Source organism: Rhinolophus sinicus, chromosome X (assembly GCF_036562045.2).
Source record: "Rhinolophus sinicus isolate RSC01 chromosome X, ASM3656204v1, whole genome shotgun sequence".
Classification (NCBI taxonomy): Eukaryota; Metazoa; Chordata; class Mammalia; order Chiroptera; family Rhinolophidae; genus Rhinolophus; species Rhinolophus sinicus.
In genome coordinates this window covers 112,657,420-112,675,072 of record NC_133768.1, presented here as the reverse complement: position 1 = coordinate 112,675,072, position 17,653 = coordinate 112,657,420, and the positions used below count along the sequence as shown (strand labels likewise).

General features: G+C 46.1%; 1 protein-coding gene across 1 annotated transcript; it reads right to left on the bottom strand.

Moving 5' to 3' along the window:
* Positions 1 to 10,286: 10,286 nt before the first annotated feature.
* On the bottom strand, positions 10,287 to 16,213 carry LOC141569605 (zinc finger X-linked protein ZXDA-like). The gene is given in 2 exon segments (XM_074323406.1): positions 10,287 to 14,929; positions 14,932 to 16,213. Coding segments are annotated over 2 exon segments (2,511 nt in total). The 5' UTR covers positions 15,965 to 16,213; the 3' UTR covers positions 10,287 to 13,451.
* Between the last annotated feature and the right edge of the window lie 1,440 nt (positions 16,214 to 17,653).

The following is a 17,653-nucleotide window of genomic DNA, read 5'->3' as shown; positions in this document are numbered from 1 at the left end:
GGAACAACAATTCCAGAGAAACATAAAGGAGGAGTCTGGGAAAGCACGACCCGTGTCCCTCCAGGACTTCATGCAGCCGCTTGAGGCTGATTCCTTTCAGCTTGATTAGGGGTGGGGCCAAGGTACCCGGTCAGAGGGGACGAGCAGGGACCGGAGGCCCCACGTGGAACTGTCCATACATTGGTCCCCTTCGAATGTACAGAGGGTTTTGGCTCTAGTTGACACTGGTGCTGACTGCAGTCTCGTTATGGGAACCCAGAACTGTTCCCTGGACCAGCAGTCTGCATTGATGGCTACGGGGAAAAACTGTGACTGTGAAAGCCGTTTCCTTACCACTGGGTATAGGAAGGCTCCCTCCTCGTACCTACAAGGTTTATGTCTCCCCCGTTCCGGAATATATTCTAGGGGTAGACGTGCTACATGGCCTCAGCTTACAGACGTCGGTAGGAGAGTTCCGTCTCCGGATCCGGGTGGTGAAAGCAGTGACACGCGGGCATGCTCACCACCCTCCTCAAGCGTTGCCACAGCCCTGGCGCGTGGTTACAGTGCGACAGTACCGCCTGCCAGGAGGACAGGAGGAGATCGGGGGTACAATATTGGAATTGGAGAAGGCACATATTGTGAGGCCAACGCACAGTCCCTTTAACTCCCCAGTATGGCCTGTCAAGAAGCCAGATGGGACCTGGCGAATGACTGTGGACTATAGGGAGTTAAATAAGGTGACGCCACCCTTGCACTCTGCAGTGCCCTCAATTCATGATTTAATGGATCGTCTGACTGTCCGCCTGGGGACATATCACTATGTAGTGGACTTGGCCAATGCTTTTTTCTCCATTGACATTGCACCCGAGTGTCAAGAGCAGTTTGCTTTTACGTGGGATGGGCGTCAGTGGACTTTTCAAGTCCTTCCGCAAGGATACTTGCACAGCCCCACTATCTGCCACGGGCTTGTGGCCCAGGATTTGGCACAGTGGGATCACCCATCCTCTGTGGCCTTGTTTCATTATGTTGATGACATTCTGTTAACCTCAGATTCTCTTTCTGATTTAGAGCAAGCAGCTCCCTCTCTTCTCCGCCACCTGAAGTCACGCGGCTGGGCGGTGAATGAGGAAAAGGTCCAAGGCCCTGGCTTATCCGTCAAGTTTTTGGGTGTTGTGTGGTCGGGTAAGACAAAGGTTATACCTGAGGCAATCATTGACAAAATACAAGCCTTTCCCGGCCGACCAAGGTCTCCCAACTGCAGACGATTTGGGTCTGCTAGGATATTGGCGGGCATTTGTACCCCATTTAGCACAAATGGCAAGGCCCTTGTACAATATGATAAAAAAGGGGGCCTCATGGGATTGGACAGAGGCTATAGAGCAAGCCTTCATTGCCACAAAACGGGCAGTGCAGCAGGCACAGGCTCTGCAAGTAGTGGACCCCGGCCGCCCATTTGAACTTGATGTTCATGTGACCCAAGAGGGGTATGGATGGGGCCTCTGGCAACGGCAGGAGCGTCTCCGGTTGCCAGTGGGATTTTGGTCCCAATTATGGAAAGGAGCGGAGGTCCGCTACTCTAATAGAGAAACAGCTGGCTGCTGTGTATGCAGCCCTAGTGGCCACAGAAGCCATCACAGGAACGGCACGCGTGTTGGTTAGAACAACGTATCCTGTCCAGGGGTGGGTCCGTACGTGGACCCAGGGACCCAAAACGGGGGTGGCACAGACCACCACCTCGCCAAGTGGGGTGCCTACTTGGAGCAACGTAGCACCCTTAGTTCAAGCCCTTTGAGCACAGAGCTACAACAGGTCCTGGGGCCTGTGGAGCTTGTAGCCCAGGCTGAGCCAAGTGCTCTGCCTAGAGGGGAGGACTTGGAGCCCTCGCCCTACAAAGAAGGACAGTCCCCAGTACCTGAGGATGCCTGGTTTACCGATGGTTCTAGCCGAGGGGCTGCAGCTGTTGGACGGCTATTGGTGTGCAGCCCAAAACAGACACCATTTGGTTTGATACTGGGATGGGCCAGAGTAGCCAGTGGGCTGAATTACGGGCTGTGTGGATGGTGATCAGCCACGAGCCTGGGCCCCTAGTTATTTGCACTGACAGCTGGGCGGTGTTCCGGGGCCTAACGCTGTGGCTGCCTACATGGAAACACCAAAACTGGTTGGTGGGACACCGTCCACTGTGGGGTCAAGCCATGTGGCAGGACCTCTGGGACCTAGGGCAGAAAAAGGAGGTGACCTTAATGCATGTCACAGGTCACTCCCCCTTAGTGTCCCCAGGTAATGATGAAGCAGACGCCCTAGCACGGGTACGATGGTTAGAGCGGGCTCCTGCCACTGATGTGGCCCATTGGCTGCATAGGAAATTGCAGCACGCTGGAAGCCGAACCATGTGGCAGGTAAGCAGACGCTGGGGCCTGCCTTTGAAATGGCAGGAGATAGCAGATGCCTGCTATGACTGTGCTGTCTGTGCCCAGGACAGCCCCCAAAGGCGGAGGCTCCCCTGGGAGACACAGCAGATTACGCGAGGGAGGGTGCCCCTCACTCGCTGGCAAGTGGATTACATTGGACCCCTGCCTAAGGCCCGCAATGCGATATATGCATTTACAGCAGTGGACACTGCTACGGGGTTGATGTTTGCTTGGCCCTGTCCGGCTGCGGATCAGCGGCATACAGTGGTCGCCCTTACGGCTGTGTGCCCTCTATGGGCGCCCCAAGTCATTGAAAGTGACAGGGGTACCCATTTTACGGGCAAGAAGTGCAGCGCTGGGCTGCCAGGATGGACGTGCAATGGTTGTTTCACACCCGTACAATCCACAAGCAGCTGGCATGATTGAACGTTATAATGGTCTTTTGAAGCAAGGTCTCCGGTGTCAAAACACCCTCCCACGATGCGTGACTGGGCCTCGCGTCTATGGGACGTCCTGAGAGTCCTGAATGAGAGACCACGGAAGGGAGGGCCCGCACCAGTAGAAGCTCTGCTACATCGAACGGCCGCTCCCATTCAATTACAAGTTACCACCAGTGAGACTCTGTTAAAGCCAGGCTACGGCAGAAATGGAACATTTTGCTGCCAGCACCCACATGCTTGAAAGCAGGGGAACGGCAGCAATGGACTTGGCCCTGGCAGGTCAAAAGCCCCACTGTCGGTGGTTGGGTCTGATAGCCCCATGGGGGCGGTTTGACTCATGATTTGCAAGTGACGCCAGGGGTGGTGGCTGAGTGGCCACCTCAAGTGACTGTAGTATACAGAGGTCCCGATACCGGGATGATTTTGCGAGGAAACTATGTGCTCTCACTATGGCCTATTATGGGGTCCCCTGTTCTGTTACATGTTGAAACTATGCAAGGGACCCCAAGCACTGCCATAAAGGTTTGGTACCACAAACCGGGAAAGGTGCCAGTGGCAGCAACCCTCCTTTCCCAGGACAAGAAGCTGGCATGTATCCTCCCAGATGGAAGGGATTTGCCATTGTTGGTTCCTAAGACTACCGTTTCTTTTCGTCCATAGGTGTCAGTAGGCTAATATGACACAGGGACCCTCACGGAAGACGCTTGTCGCGTACATTGTGAGGCGAGAACCTGTAGGGGTGGAGTGTGGGGGCAGAGCCCCAGAAAGTAGTTTACAGGCTCTCGGCCTCACGTGGAGGGGTGCTGGCTCGGGTAGTAGATGGCCGTCGGCTGTGGCCGGTTGGCCGTCAGCTGTAGCCATTGAGCCATTAGCCACTAATATAACTGCTGCGGCTACGAAGGAGAGCCGAGGAGAGTGGAGGAGACTGAAAGAGAGTCGTCGGTGGGTTGCAGACAAAACGGACAGCAGGTCGCACATCCAGTAAACCCAGCCTCCAGTGAGACCGTAGTGGTATGACTCCCCTACCTATGGCTCCGTGGGTGTTCCTTTTTGGCCTCACCATATCCTGCGTTCTTGTGTGGGGAGCGGGAGCAGAGACCCCGCAGGCCGTCCCGCACGACACCCCTCCCCACTTTTTCTCTAGTAAGCACTAATCTGTTGTTTGTGTCTATGAGTTTTTGTTTGTCTTGTTCGTTTGGTGCTTTCAGTTTTATATCTCACATATGAGTGAAATCATATGGTTCTCTGCTTTTTCTGTCTGACTTATTTCGCTTAGCATGATAATCTCAAGATCCATCCATGTTGTTGCAACCGGCACTCTTTCACCTTTTCTTATGGCCGAGTGTCTATGTATCACTTCTTCTTTATCCAATCATCTATCAAAGGACACTTAGGTTGTTTCCATGTCTTGGCCACCGTGAATAGTAAGAGTACATATATCTTTACAAATAAATGCTTTCAAATTTTTGGGCTAGACACCCAAAAGATGGATTGCTGGGTCATATGGTGATTCTATTCTTAATTTTTTGAAGAACCTCCATACTGTTTTCCATAATGGCTATCTGTCACCACACACAAAAATTAACTCAAAATGGATCAAAGACCTAAATATAAGACCTGAAAAAATAAAATGCATAGAAGAAAACATAGGTACTAAACTTATGAAACTTGATCTTAGAGAGGATTTTATGAATTTGACCTCAAAGTAATGAGAAGTAAAAACAAAAATAAATGAATTGGGACTATATCGAAGTAAAAAGCTTCTGCATAGCAAAATAAACCTTCAACCAAACAAAGAGGCAACCAATCGAATGGGAGAAGATATTCGCAAACAACACATCTGATAAGGGGCTAATATCCAAAACATATAAAGAACTCATACAACTCAACAACAAAAAACAAACTAGACTAAGTGGGGGGATCACTGCATAAATTATATAAAGTCTATCCACTGTGCTGTACATCTGAAAGTAATATAAAATAATATTGAATGTCAACTGTCACTGAAAAAATAATAAATTAATTAATTATAAACAAGAATAATGGGCAGAGGACCTGAACAGGCACTTCTCCCAAGAAGACATACAAACAGCCAACGGATATATGAAAATGCTCGACTTCACTAGCTATGAGGGAAATGAAAATAAAAACCTCAATGAGATATCATCTCCCACCTGTTAGAATGGCTATCATCAACAAGAGAAGTAATAACAAGTGTAGGAGAGGCTGTGGAAAAAAAGGAACCCTCATACACTGCTGGTGGGAATGTAAATTAGATGGAATTTTTAAAAATAAGCTTCTATATGTTCATACAACAGAAGATTATATTCAGCAGCAAAAAGTTGATAAATATAAATGGATAATTTAAAATGATAGAATTAAATAGCTTCCCCCCCATGACATTGATCTTCATTACAAGATTTACTTTATGTCTTACTCCTCAGCTTTTTCCAAGTGCTCTATCACTGATCTATGAATGGGAGGAAGCCTGTCTAACTTTCTCCATTTTCAAAGTAGCAAATATTCTAAAGCTATAAACCTAAATGTTTATCTTAACAGAGCTCCAAATTTTACTGCTTCCAACATACAAAGATAACTGAGAGATGCTCAAATAAGGTGGGAAAATATGCCACATTAAAAAAATTATTAAGTAAAAGTTTTAAAATGGAGATGCAATATTTATTGACATTTGCTGTTTTACTATTATCATTAGGCATGGATTTGATTGAATTATTGTTAAAATTATAACAAAATAACTAATAACACCAGGAAGACACAGCATATGTAAATTTAAGGAGAAATACTAAATGTTGTTAGAAACAGCAAGTGCTAAAGTGCTCTAGTATGTGTGAACTAACTGATACAGGCACTTTTGACAGGAAAGGTCACTGAAGCATCACTAAAGTTGGAACTAGCCTGGGGTGAACTACTGCTGCTCTGTCGCCCGCAATTTCTACTAGGGTTCTCTCTTCTGGCAAATTTCCAAGCAGATATGTGGCCAGTTTCCTTCTGTTGCATGAGCCGAAGGTCACACTGAAAATTTCTTCCTTGTTTATTGTATATTGTAAACAAAAGATGTAGGTTAGTCCTGTGTAAAATAAATGGGATTATTTTGCAATCATGCTCTAAGGAGAATATCTGAGATTTGAAATCCTCTTTGTTTTTGTGACTGTTTTACATCATGGACACTTAAAATTGCTTATCACTAAATAAAGTTTTATTTTGCTATGCTGGAACAGATTGAAAGTGGTAAGCTGTTTTTTACCTAGAAATCAAAACACTTGCTTGCTTACCTAGACAGCACCCCTACCCCAGAGCATTGGTGAACTTTTAGATTCCTCCATGTTAAACTGTCTCCACATGAAATGTTACATGAAATTAATTACTACCTCCTTCCTTCCAGCTAGTGTCTAAGTTACCGTCAAAATAATGCCCTTATTATTCCAGAATATTAAATTTTGTGATCCTGTTATATAGTAAGAAAATATTTTTCACATACAAAAATGTAAGCTATAATACTTATTCATAAAATGAGAGAGGAGTGCAGAAAATCTCTAGGATCACTTACAGCACATCTGAAGTCAAAGATTATAATCTAGAAATAAATCAAAATATTTTATAATTGATTTTCAAAAATTTTTGCTATAGTTTATCAAATCTACTTCTAAGACACCTGTCAAAATTTTAAATTAGAACAATTTTATTCTAATGTTTATACCTTAAATGAAAATTTAGATTTTAATGAAATAAATATTTGATGATATTCTGCATATTGAATTATCTTCATCAAAATTTATGTCTACTCAGAGAAATTGATACCTCTTACTCTGGTAAGAGCTATAAAGTACCTCCTAGAACTCTAATACAGTGGTTTTAATAGTTTTCTATCTAGATCATGTCTTTGAACATAAGTACAATACTTATCACATAAGAGGCACATAAGAGGTAAAATATTTATTAATAATGAGTTATAGTTATGTATAATACCTCACATATTTTTCATATATTATGTACTCAATATATCACTGCTGACTGGTAATTGGTAAATAAGTATAAAGGATGGTATTAACAGACTCAGAGATTGCTGGTGCTTTTAGAGATCCCTGTATACTTCCTTTTAAAATCCTAAATTAGGATGTTGTTTTTAGAAAACTGCCAGTTAAAAGGGTTTTGTATGTCTTTAAATGTTAGCAATGAACACGAACAAAAAAAATTATTGTAGTTGACAATGTAAGACTTCTATCAAATTTACGGTGCAATACAGTGTAATCCTGAAGAGTTATTCACACACCTTCTTTAATTTTTCCCTTTTCCCCCCTTCCACTTCTTCTAGGGTTATCTTTTTTAGTGGACAGGGAAATTTAGTGGAGATAAAATGGACAGACTACAGTAGGGATTCTCATGACTAGGTTCTCCTGCCATCACTTGTCTCACAGTTTTCTCCAGTGACAGAAGTGACTCTGGCTAAGGAACGCAAGCCAATCTCATACAGATGCAGGGATACTGGACTTTGACAATCCTACCCTGTCTGCTCCAACTGAGACAAATGCAGATAATACTGACTCCAAAAAGTTCTCAGGAAGAATTGCTGAAATTCATGACAAAACTTCACCAAACTATGGCAAAGGCTGTGATAATATATAGATTATTCTACTCTAAACGTAGAATAGCCACTGAATGTAAAAAGCAGTAGTAGGAAAGACACTTGATGGATAGCAGAAACTATAGCTCGTTTTGAAGCACAGTCAACTGGAAAGTAATATAACATCCAGATTGGTGCCGGCCAATAGAAATATATCAAGAGCAAAATATGTAATTTTCAATGTAATATGTATAATTTTAAGTTTTCTATAGCTACATTAAAAAAGCAAAAAACAGCAACCTGGTAAAATTAATTTTAATATTATATTTTTAAGCAAATGTATATGAAATGAAATGTTCTCACCAAAAAAAAAAAAAAAAAAGTAAATATGTGAGATGATGAATGTATTAACTAACTAGATGGTGGAAATTCTTTCACAATGTATACATATATCAAATCACCACGATGTACATTTTAAATATCTTACAATTTTATTTGTCAATTATTCCTCAATAAAGCTGAAAAACATTCAAACGTTATTCCATGTATAATCAATATATTGTACTAAGCCTTCAAAATCTGATTTGTACTTTACAGTGTATCTCAATTCGAATGCTAAACTTTCAATGGTTAAAGTGAAATTTAATCCTAAAATAATAAAATTGTTGCAGAACAGAAAAATATTTTAAACTGCTTCCAAGTTTAAATTAATTAAATTAAAAATTTAGTCTCTGTCATACGTACTAGCTGCATTTCAAGTGCTGGATAGCCTCATGTGACTAGCAGTTACCATATTGGTCACTGCAGATCTAGACCATTCCAGACAAGATGAGGAGGCCTCTGGTAATTCAAAGGGAAGTAAAATGATCAGAACTGTATAGGTAGTTCTGAGGGAACCAAGAAGAAGTGACCCTCTGTTGTCATCTAGAAAGTAACCAAAATATGGATAGTTTATGAAGGGAAAACTATAATTTTTCAATTATCACTTAACACCATCTTTACACACTCATTTCCAAAAAGGACACTTCCTCGCTTCCTTTGTTAGTAAAAATGTTTAGACTCCCCAAGGAAACCTGAAGTATATCATTTCTGATATCTCTCTGTCTATGAGTATCATCTATCTATCATCTATCTATCTTTCTATCTATCTATCATCTATCTCCCTAATGAGGCACTAAGTAATACTCCGTCTTCAATTTGAAAACATCTTCAATATCTGTTCCTGCCTTTCCCTTTGCACTGACACCACTCTAGCCCAGGCTTCATGCTTCATCTTATCTCACACTTGAACTGCAAAAGCTTTCTCACTGATTCTCCTAGCCCAGTCTCTGCAATCTAATCTACATTCTTTTAAAAAAAAATTTTAAAAGATTTTATGGGGGAAGGGGAACAGGACTTTATTGGGAAACAGTGTGTACTTCCAAGATTTTTTCCAAGTCAGGTTGTTGTCCTTTCAATCGTAGTTGTGGAGGGCACAGCAGTTCAGCTCCAGGTCCAGTTGTCGTTGTTAGTTGCAGGGGGCACAGCCCACCATCCCTTGCGGGAGTTGGAGTCGAACAGGCAACCTTGTGGTTGAGAGCCCACTGGACCATGTGGGAATCCAACCGGCAGCCTTCGGCCTTAGGAGCACGGAGCTCCAACCACCTGAGCCATCGGGTCAGCCCCTAATCTACATCCTATACCTGCATTACATCAACCTTTCTGAGACATCATTTTCATGATCTGACTGCTCTATTAAAATATGTTCACTGAGAACAAGACAAACAAATGAGAAACAGAAACTCATAGACACAGACAATAGTTTAGTGGTTACCAGAGGGTAAGGGGGGCGGGGAGTGGGAGAGGAGGGTAAGGGGGATCAAATATATGGTGATGGAAGGAGAACTGACTCTGGGTGGTGAACACACAATGGGATTTATAGATGATGTAATACAGAATTGTACACCTGAAATCTATGTAATTTTACTAACAATTGTCACCCCAATAAATTTAAAAAATAAATTTAAAAAAATGTTCACTGGCTCTAATCTGTGCCCAGAATAAAACTCGTTATTCTTACTGTTTTTTTCACCTCTCAGTCATTTTGGTACATTAAACTTTTCCCATTTTTGTTCTCCAGTTAAGTTTTTTGATCTCTTCCTATCAATTGTGGTCTCCTTACAGGTCAGAGTTGCATGTTACTCTTCTGATAGAACCCTCAATATGCTATGCTGTGTTTTGCACAATGATGCTTAATGAATATTTATTAATTTGAAGAAATACAGTGGAATCCCCAGCTAACAAACTACTCTCATATGTTTCCTGGATAAGAACATGAAGAGTTTAGGTCATGGAGACAAACTTCATAATCTATCCATGTTTCACTCCTGCTACTCAAGCGTCATTATATTAATTATAGTAATCGGTAAAAATGCCGTGTCAATATATTTTAACTTATGATCAATATTATCAACACAACCCCTAGAAACAGACTTCTTTTTAAGTCAGCATGTTAAGTGAGTGTTTTTAATTGGCAAGATTTTTTAATAAACCAGTGACTGAGGAGAAGCAGAAAAGAAATAGGATTAAATTATGTACCATTATTTAAAAGGAGTGATGGCAACTTTATGCCACCAACAGAAATTAAACTTCTTGCATTGAAAGTATAAAGGGCTTCACCATATTTCTAGGAAATGGTGTTGAAAGATAAATCATTTGAACAAATTTGTTCAATGAAACCATGAGCCCACAAACAAAATATTGTATTTTTGAGAAAAGTAACATGTCCTTTGAAAATTCAAGCAATGAGTATTAAAAACCTAGTTTATGATTTTTTGTTGGAAAGAAGTTGGTTTTAGGAATTAAGAAAATGAAGTCACAGTTTAAATTCTCTTTATGTTTAAATAATTTATTTCATGTTCGCTACTTGTGTGTTCATTTCAATACTTGACACACGTATTTGTCAGACATGAAATATAGTGGTCTATTTAAGAGGCTTTAATGATTGACAATATTTTTGCAATGCACTTTATGAATATAAGTATTTCCATAACAAAGAGAGAAAACCATTGAATGAGTAGACACAATGACATTTTGAGCATTTTTTTGATTTACAAAAGTATGACTAATTTTTGTTTTTCACTAAATGAATACAATCACTGTAAAAATATATGTGTGTATACTCACACACACAGTACAGAAATATTCCAAAGTGGCAAATTTTTAGTGCACTGCCAAAGTGCTACAATAACTGTCATCCATAGACATTCACATGCAAACACTATTGGACTAATACACTAGAGCAAATAAGTATTAGCAGAAGTCCTTCACAAAAACTTTTAAAAAATAGAAATAATGAAACAAATCCACTTCTCATATGAACAGTATAGAAAATAATCTCTTATTATCGGCGCCACATCACATATACATACACAAAGTATTATCTAAGCTCAGAAAATAACTTCTTACTGTACACGCAGAACTGCAGTGTACACTTAGGAAATATCATTGGAAGAAAATGGGCCATGAGGAGAATGTCTGAGGGATAGTGACAGGAAGAGATCTAGCTATTAAAAAATAAAAAAAGGCATGGGAAGGACTGGAATGCACATGCAAGGGAGTGGAGTGGACTGGGGAGAAAGGAAGCAGGAAATAACCAACTAAAGTGGGAAAAGCAGCTAGGACACAGCAATGAATCATGAAAGTTGGATGGGTGGGAAGGGAGAGGTAAAAGGAATTTCTCTTTTTTAAGCTATATATAGAAATGTCAGTCACTAGCCAAAGGCCATTTGGAATGTGAGTTAGCTAAATTGTCACATGACTCATAGAACAGACTTTGCCAAAACTACCATACAGGGTCATTCTGAACAACAAATAAGATTTCCTCATCTTCACCAGCTATGAAGATGTTCCACAAAATTCAAAACTCTACACTCATATAAGACAACGGTTTACACAATATTCAGATCCAATCTTTCCTTCCAACTCTGGGAAAGTGCAAACAATCAGCTCTCCAGACCAGAGAGAGGAGGAAACCTCTGCTCCATTATCAGAGTTTCATGAAACAGCAGGATCCACAGTCACAGCGAAGTCTGACTTTGGAAGCAGAACAAAGATGGTGTTAAAATGATCTAATGGAGAGGGATGCAGAAACACCTGTGAGGAATGTCTCCTCTTCTGGCATTTCCCCACAGAAATTCTGGGGGTTGGGGTGAATTATTCAACGGAGGGAATAAAGATTTCCTATTCTGCTTCACCCTACCCCTCACAAACCGTTTTGTCAGAACATGAACAGGACTAAATTATCCCAATTACTCCCTTAGAATAGAAGGAATGAAAGGGTAAAAAGATTATAGAAAGTCACCAAAATATGCCAAAGTGCGTATTTTTCCTTACATATTAAAAACTGGAAAAGTCTAAGGTGTGTTAGCTATCTGTGTGCACTGCTATGACTATTTGACAGCTAGGAAACTGAGGCTCATGACACTAATTTATTCAAGGCCACTTATCCATCACAAATTTGACCCTGGGTCTGTTTCATGTCAAAATCCTGGCTGGCAATTTCTACAAGGAAGCCTCCCATTATCAAAGGAGGTCAGGAAGATAAACGGAGAGAACAGCCAACATGTTTTTTGCTCTTTATTTTCTTGTTAGTTCTACCATTACTTAAGAAAATAGTTTAGCATTGAATATTTCCATCAGTCTTTTATAAATGCCTTAAACAGCATTTCTTCCTCCGCTAATAGCAATTCTACAACAACAATTCATGGTATCAAAAGCACAGGTAATCATGAATTAATGCAATGAACAGCAGCAGCTGTGGATATCACGAGATAACACCAAACACTATGTGCCACCTGTTAGAAGAACACAACACAACCAATGAAAAACTCCCATTTCCAATATGATCAAGTCTCTAGATCCAACTATGTAATTAAGGGAACAGAGGGCAGAGGAACTTAACACCTCAGGGATGTAATCAACAAAGCCTAAGCAAATGCTACATATGAAACAACCTCGTTTCCTAAATGAATAAAGTTGCAAGAAAAAAAGAGGCAAAGGGGACATAAATAGATTAAAAAGACACTTCTTATTGTGGTGATCACTTCCTAAGTTATATAAATGTATGATCACTATGTTGTACACTTGAAATTAACACATGTTGTCATATATCAACTGTAATTGGAAATAAAAATTAAAAAAATAAATTAAAGAAAACATTAAAAAGACACTTAAGAGACTTATTGGGATTCTAATTATAAAAAAATATTGGGGTGGCCGGTTAGCTCAGTTGGTTAGAGCACAGTGCTGGTAGCACCAAAGTTGCCAGTTCGATCCCCTCATGGGCCACTGTGAGCTGCACCCTCCTTAAAAAAAAATTAAAGTAGCATTTATGAGACAACTGGATGTTGTAACACTGACAGAACACTTATTAGTATTAAGTTAATTAACTTTCAGTGTGATAATGGAATTGTAGTTTTCTTTTCCAAAAGACCATAACTTATAGAGCTATATAGTGAATATTTATGGTTGAAATCAACCATAAGATGATGATATGTCTGGTACTTATTCCAAAATAATACTGGAAGTGCGCTATAGTGGAGATTACATAAACAGCATTGTTCATGAATTGATAATTGTTGATGCTGGGTGCAAAGTACATAGATGCTCATTATATAATTATGGGCATTTTATGCATGTTTGAAAAAAAGCACATGCAACACCATAACTAAAAAAATGTCATTGTTCAGAAGCGTATTATCAAGGATTCACACACCTGAAAAGACATTGGAAACAATCTATTCAAACCACCTCATTTTATAAATAAGTAAATTAAGGCTCAGATAGGTTAAGTGACTCGCTCAGGGTGGCACAACTGGTCAGTTCCAGACTCAAGATCAGAATTTACATCTCCCAACTCGTAGCCCAGGGCTCTGTTCTTTGTCACAACTGTTTAAAAAAAAACGACTGCCTTTAAACATTTAGTCCAGAACATCCTCAAAACTGGGTGTAAGTAAGAAAAGTAAGCCACGTGGGCGAGGAATGAGTAGAGTTCGTTCATACCAGAAACGAGCTGCCAGTCACTGTGATAAGATCCGTTTCTTTCTGACAGCCATGGCTTCCTGCGGGATTGGAGAATCCAAACTGGGTTTCTTCTTCCTGCCCAAAGAAGTCAGAGTCAGGATGCACGTTCCACTCTGCTTTGCTTGGCGTCAGTAGTTCCGAGACACTGTTTTCACAAAGGGTGCTGGACGGAGTCAGGGCATCCGTGTCCACCGTCAGCTTGCTGCTGGGGGTCAGAGCTTGGGGCTCCTGGGAGGAGTTCTTCAAAAGCAAGGAGCCCAGGGGCCCCAGCGGCCCCGCACTTGGACTCGAGACATCATCCACGTCTAAGGGGTTCTGCTGAAAAGCGGCGGCGGCGGTCGTTCCAAAAAAGAGAGAGGTATCCAGACTCTGAGGAAGGTCAGTGGTGGCCAGCAAGGCCCGAGGGTCCACAGCCTGCCCCAGGGAGCTGCTGTTGTGACCTGCCAGAGTTGAGCTCACGGAGGCCACATCGATGGTCAAGATGCCAGAGTTCACCAACGCCGTGTCCAGCACCGCCGCGGAACTGCCGCCCGGCACGTCCGAGAAGAGAGACACCAGCTCCGCGTCACTGAGGTCACTCTGGCCCTGGCTGGCGAGCTCACTGCTGGGCGTGAGAGAGTTGGCCGCTTCCAGCTGGGCTAAGAGGTCCTGGCCCAGGTTGTGCCTCTTGGCCATGTGGGTCTTCATGCTGTGCTTGGACGTGAAGAGTTTGTTACAAGTGGAGACCGGGCAGCGGCTCTTCCAGGTGTCCACATCCTGCACGTGCTTCTTGGAGTGAATGTAGAGACTGCTGCGCGCCGAGAACCTGGCGCAGCAGCCTTCCACGGGGCACACGAAAGGCTTTGTGCCCAGGTGGGTGATGCTGTGGCCTTTCAGGTGCTCGGCCCTCGTGAACGACTTGCCACAGCCCTCCACCGGGCACGTGAACCTGCGGTCGTCGTCGTGCTTCCTTTTGTGCCTCAAGAGCTTGGACATGCTGGTGAAGTTCCAGCCGCAGCCGTCAAAGTCACAGAGGAAAGGTCTCGCCCGTGTGGCTCCGAGGTGGATTTTCAGCCGACAGGCCTTGTCGTACTGCTTGCTGCAGCCGGGAAAGGAGCAGGAGAAGAGCTCCTGCTCCCTGAAGTGGGCGCGGTTGTGGGAGAACAGGGCGCTCACCGTGATGAACGTCTTCTTGCAGCCGGAAAACGCGCACTGGTAGGGCCTCTCGGGCTCGAAGTGGCTGCGCTGGTGCGCGCTGAGCTTGGCCTGCGTGGGGAAGCTCTCCTCGCACACCTCGCATTTGAACGAGTTCTCCTGCTCGTGGCCCTTCATGTGCGCCTTGAGGTTGTACACGGTGGTGAAGCTCTTGCCGCAGCCCTCGGCCGGGCAGCCGAAGGGCCGCAGCTTGTCGTGCGACTGCAGGTGTCGCTTGAGCTTGTACGAGGTGGTGAACGTCCAGCCGCAGCCGCCCAGGGGCACTTGAAGGGCCGCTGGCCCTGGCTGCTGCTGTGCGTCAGCAGGTGCACCTTCAGCTGGTGCTTCTTGGCGAACGTTTGGCCGCACTGCGCCTCGGGGCACAGGTACAGCAGCATGCCCGAGCCGGGCCCAGCGGCCCGCGGGGCTCTCGGCGGCGGCGGCGGCTGTGGCGGCGGCGGCGGCTGTGGCGGCGGCGGCGGCGGCGGCGGCGGCCGGGCCCTCCGCCTCCTCCTCGGGCGCCGGGCGGGCGCGGGTTCGGCCGGCTCGGCCAGCAGCAGGTCGGGCGGCAGCTCGGGGCAGTCGCCGGGCTGCGCGGCGTGCGGGGCGCCCGCGGGCGCCGGCGGGGCGCTCGGGGGCCCGGGCTGCGGGGCAGGAGCGACCCCGGGCTCCCAGGCCGGCGGCGGGGGCGTGGCCAGGGTCAGGACGCCGTTCTCGAAGCGCAGCAGCAGGTTTTGGTTGTGGATGGTCACGGTGCCCGCGAAGGCCGCGGCGGGGCCCAGGCCTGGGGCGGGGATCGGGGCCCGGGCCGGGGCCGGGGCCGGGGCCGGGGCCCGGGCCGGGGCCTGTGCCGGGGCCCGGGCCGGCGCCGGGCCGGGGAGCGCCGACAGGCAGCGGGGGCCCGGCCCGGGGCGGCCCGGGGGGTTCGCGCCGCGCTCGCCCCCCGGCAGCCCCGGGCCGCGTTCGGCCTCCTCCCCCCACACGGGCCCCGCGGCCTGGCCAGCGCCCGCGCTCTCCACGTCGCCACCCACCGGGTCCAGCAGCACCAGGAAGAAGTCATCGCCGCCGCCGCCGGCCGGATCGGGCCTGGGCGCCAAAGGGCTCGGGCCCGGGCCCCGTGAGGCCGCGCGGGCCTCCTCGCGCCGCCGCCCGGGCCCGCCATCTTGGGGCCCCCGGAGCAGCAGGAGGCGGCGCGCGGGGGCCTGGCCAGCCCGCGGGTCAGGGCCTCCGTGGACCCGGCCGCCGCCCGCGGGGCTGCCAGCGCCGCCGCCCTGTCTCGTCCCGCGAGCCGGGAGCAACCTCGGGATTTCCATCTCCGCGTCCGTGAGGCTCGGCTGGAACCAGAGCCGCGGAGGAGGTGCGACCCCGCCCCCTGCCGCGGGCCCGAACACGTTCCTGAAAGGGAAAAAAAAAGTGCAATGCGCAGAAACTGGCCCTATCAGATATTAAAACGTGTTGAACGCCACAGTGATTTAAATATTGTGGTACTGGGTCTCTGGGACAGGACAGAGAGCCCAGACGCAGAGCCTGGTGTGCCTAAATACATTCCACGCTTAGTCTTGCCGGGAAATCCAGGCGGTCTTCCCAGGAGTTGGGGGACCCAGTGACAGTTCCTTCGGCAAATGCTGCGGGAACACCTAGGTATCTAGCTGCTAAATGCAGCCGAAATCCCTGCCTCTCCGTATATGCCAAAATAAACACCCCCAGCCCCTCCCAGTGCTGAGCGCGCTGCTTAGTGCTTTTCATGTGTGAAAAATCCTGGACGGGCTTGGCTGCCTGGCTGGGTTGGTAGATGGATGAGAGGATATTCCTAAGAGAACACAGTACGTGTGGAAACTACGAGGTGCTGGCAATTCCTGCTGAAAATGGTGTCTCCCTCCCCTCACCCCCCCCCCCACACCTTCCGTATCCAGAACTCTCTTGAGCAAGGTCCTCTGGAAAATTTGGCACACGGTCATTTTTGTTGTTGTTGCTCTGCTGCTGCAGAGATTAGAACGAGTGCGAGGTGGGGCCACAACACATCAGCACTGTCCAGCCTCGCAGAGCTAAGCCTGGAGGAGGAAATAATTTACACCGGCATCTGGAAGCCACCCCACCCCACCCTCTGCTGGGTTCTCCCTATACAGTGCACAACCTAAACCAACTCTTGGCCCTTCCACCGTCACTCACGCCAAGCTCGACTTCATGTCCGATGTCACAGCACTGGGAGGACCGTCCTCAGCTGCCTCTGGACGCTCCTGCACACGGAGGAGTGAGCACCTGTTCACTGTGATAAGGCCAAACCCTAAGTCGCTGCGACGGCCTCTCCTGAGGAAAATGCGCAGAGGACCCCGTGAGGTAGCCCCCCACCCCGCCCCGCCCCGCCCCGCGGGTCTGCTTGGGAGTCGTGATGGTGGCCCGGTCTCACCGTGGAGGGTTTGGCCTGGGATGCCTCGTGATCTTATCAGTGGAGATGGTGATCCTCCAGTGTGTCTGTCATCAGTGAGTTGGGAATTGATCTAAATATAGGGTGAGGCGTCAAGCAAGAGAGAGGTTTAGAGAGATGACTGGAGTACCGGGAACCTACAGTCTCAAGAACCCCTGCTCTGACGCTCTTCTCGCGATAACTAACGTACCCTCGCCGATACCTGGCTTCCAAGATCACGCTCTTCTTCCATAACGAATCAAACCTCATGAAAACTTGTACTTCACGGATTCTGCTTCGTCTGACATTTTTGGGGGGCGCGTTTTTTTCAAATCTGAGATCTAGAGGGGTGCATAAGACATATCTGCCGTGTTTACATACTTTATAAAGGCAGCCGCCCATGTCACCAGGGTGCGGAAACAGACCACGCATTGCCAGCCTTCCAGAATTCCTCCCCATCACAACCAACTCCCTCCCCTATGGATACAGTCATTATTCTGCCTTTGCGATAATCATCTCGGTGCTTTCCCTTATTTCTTTACCACTTCACGTGAAGTTCTATAAACAGAAGCACACTGCGTGCTTCCCTTTAGAGCTC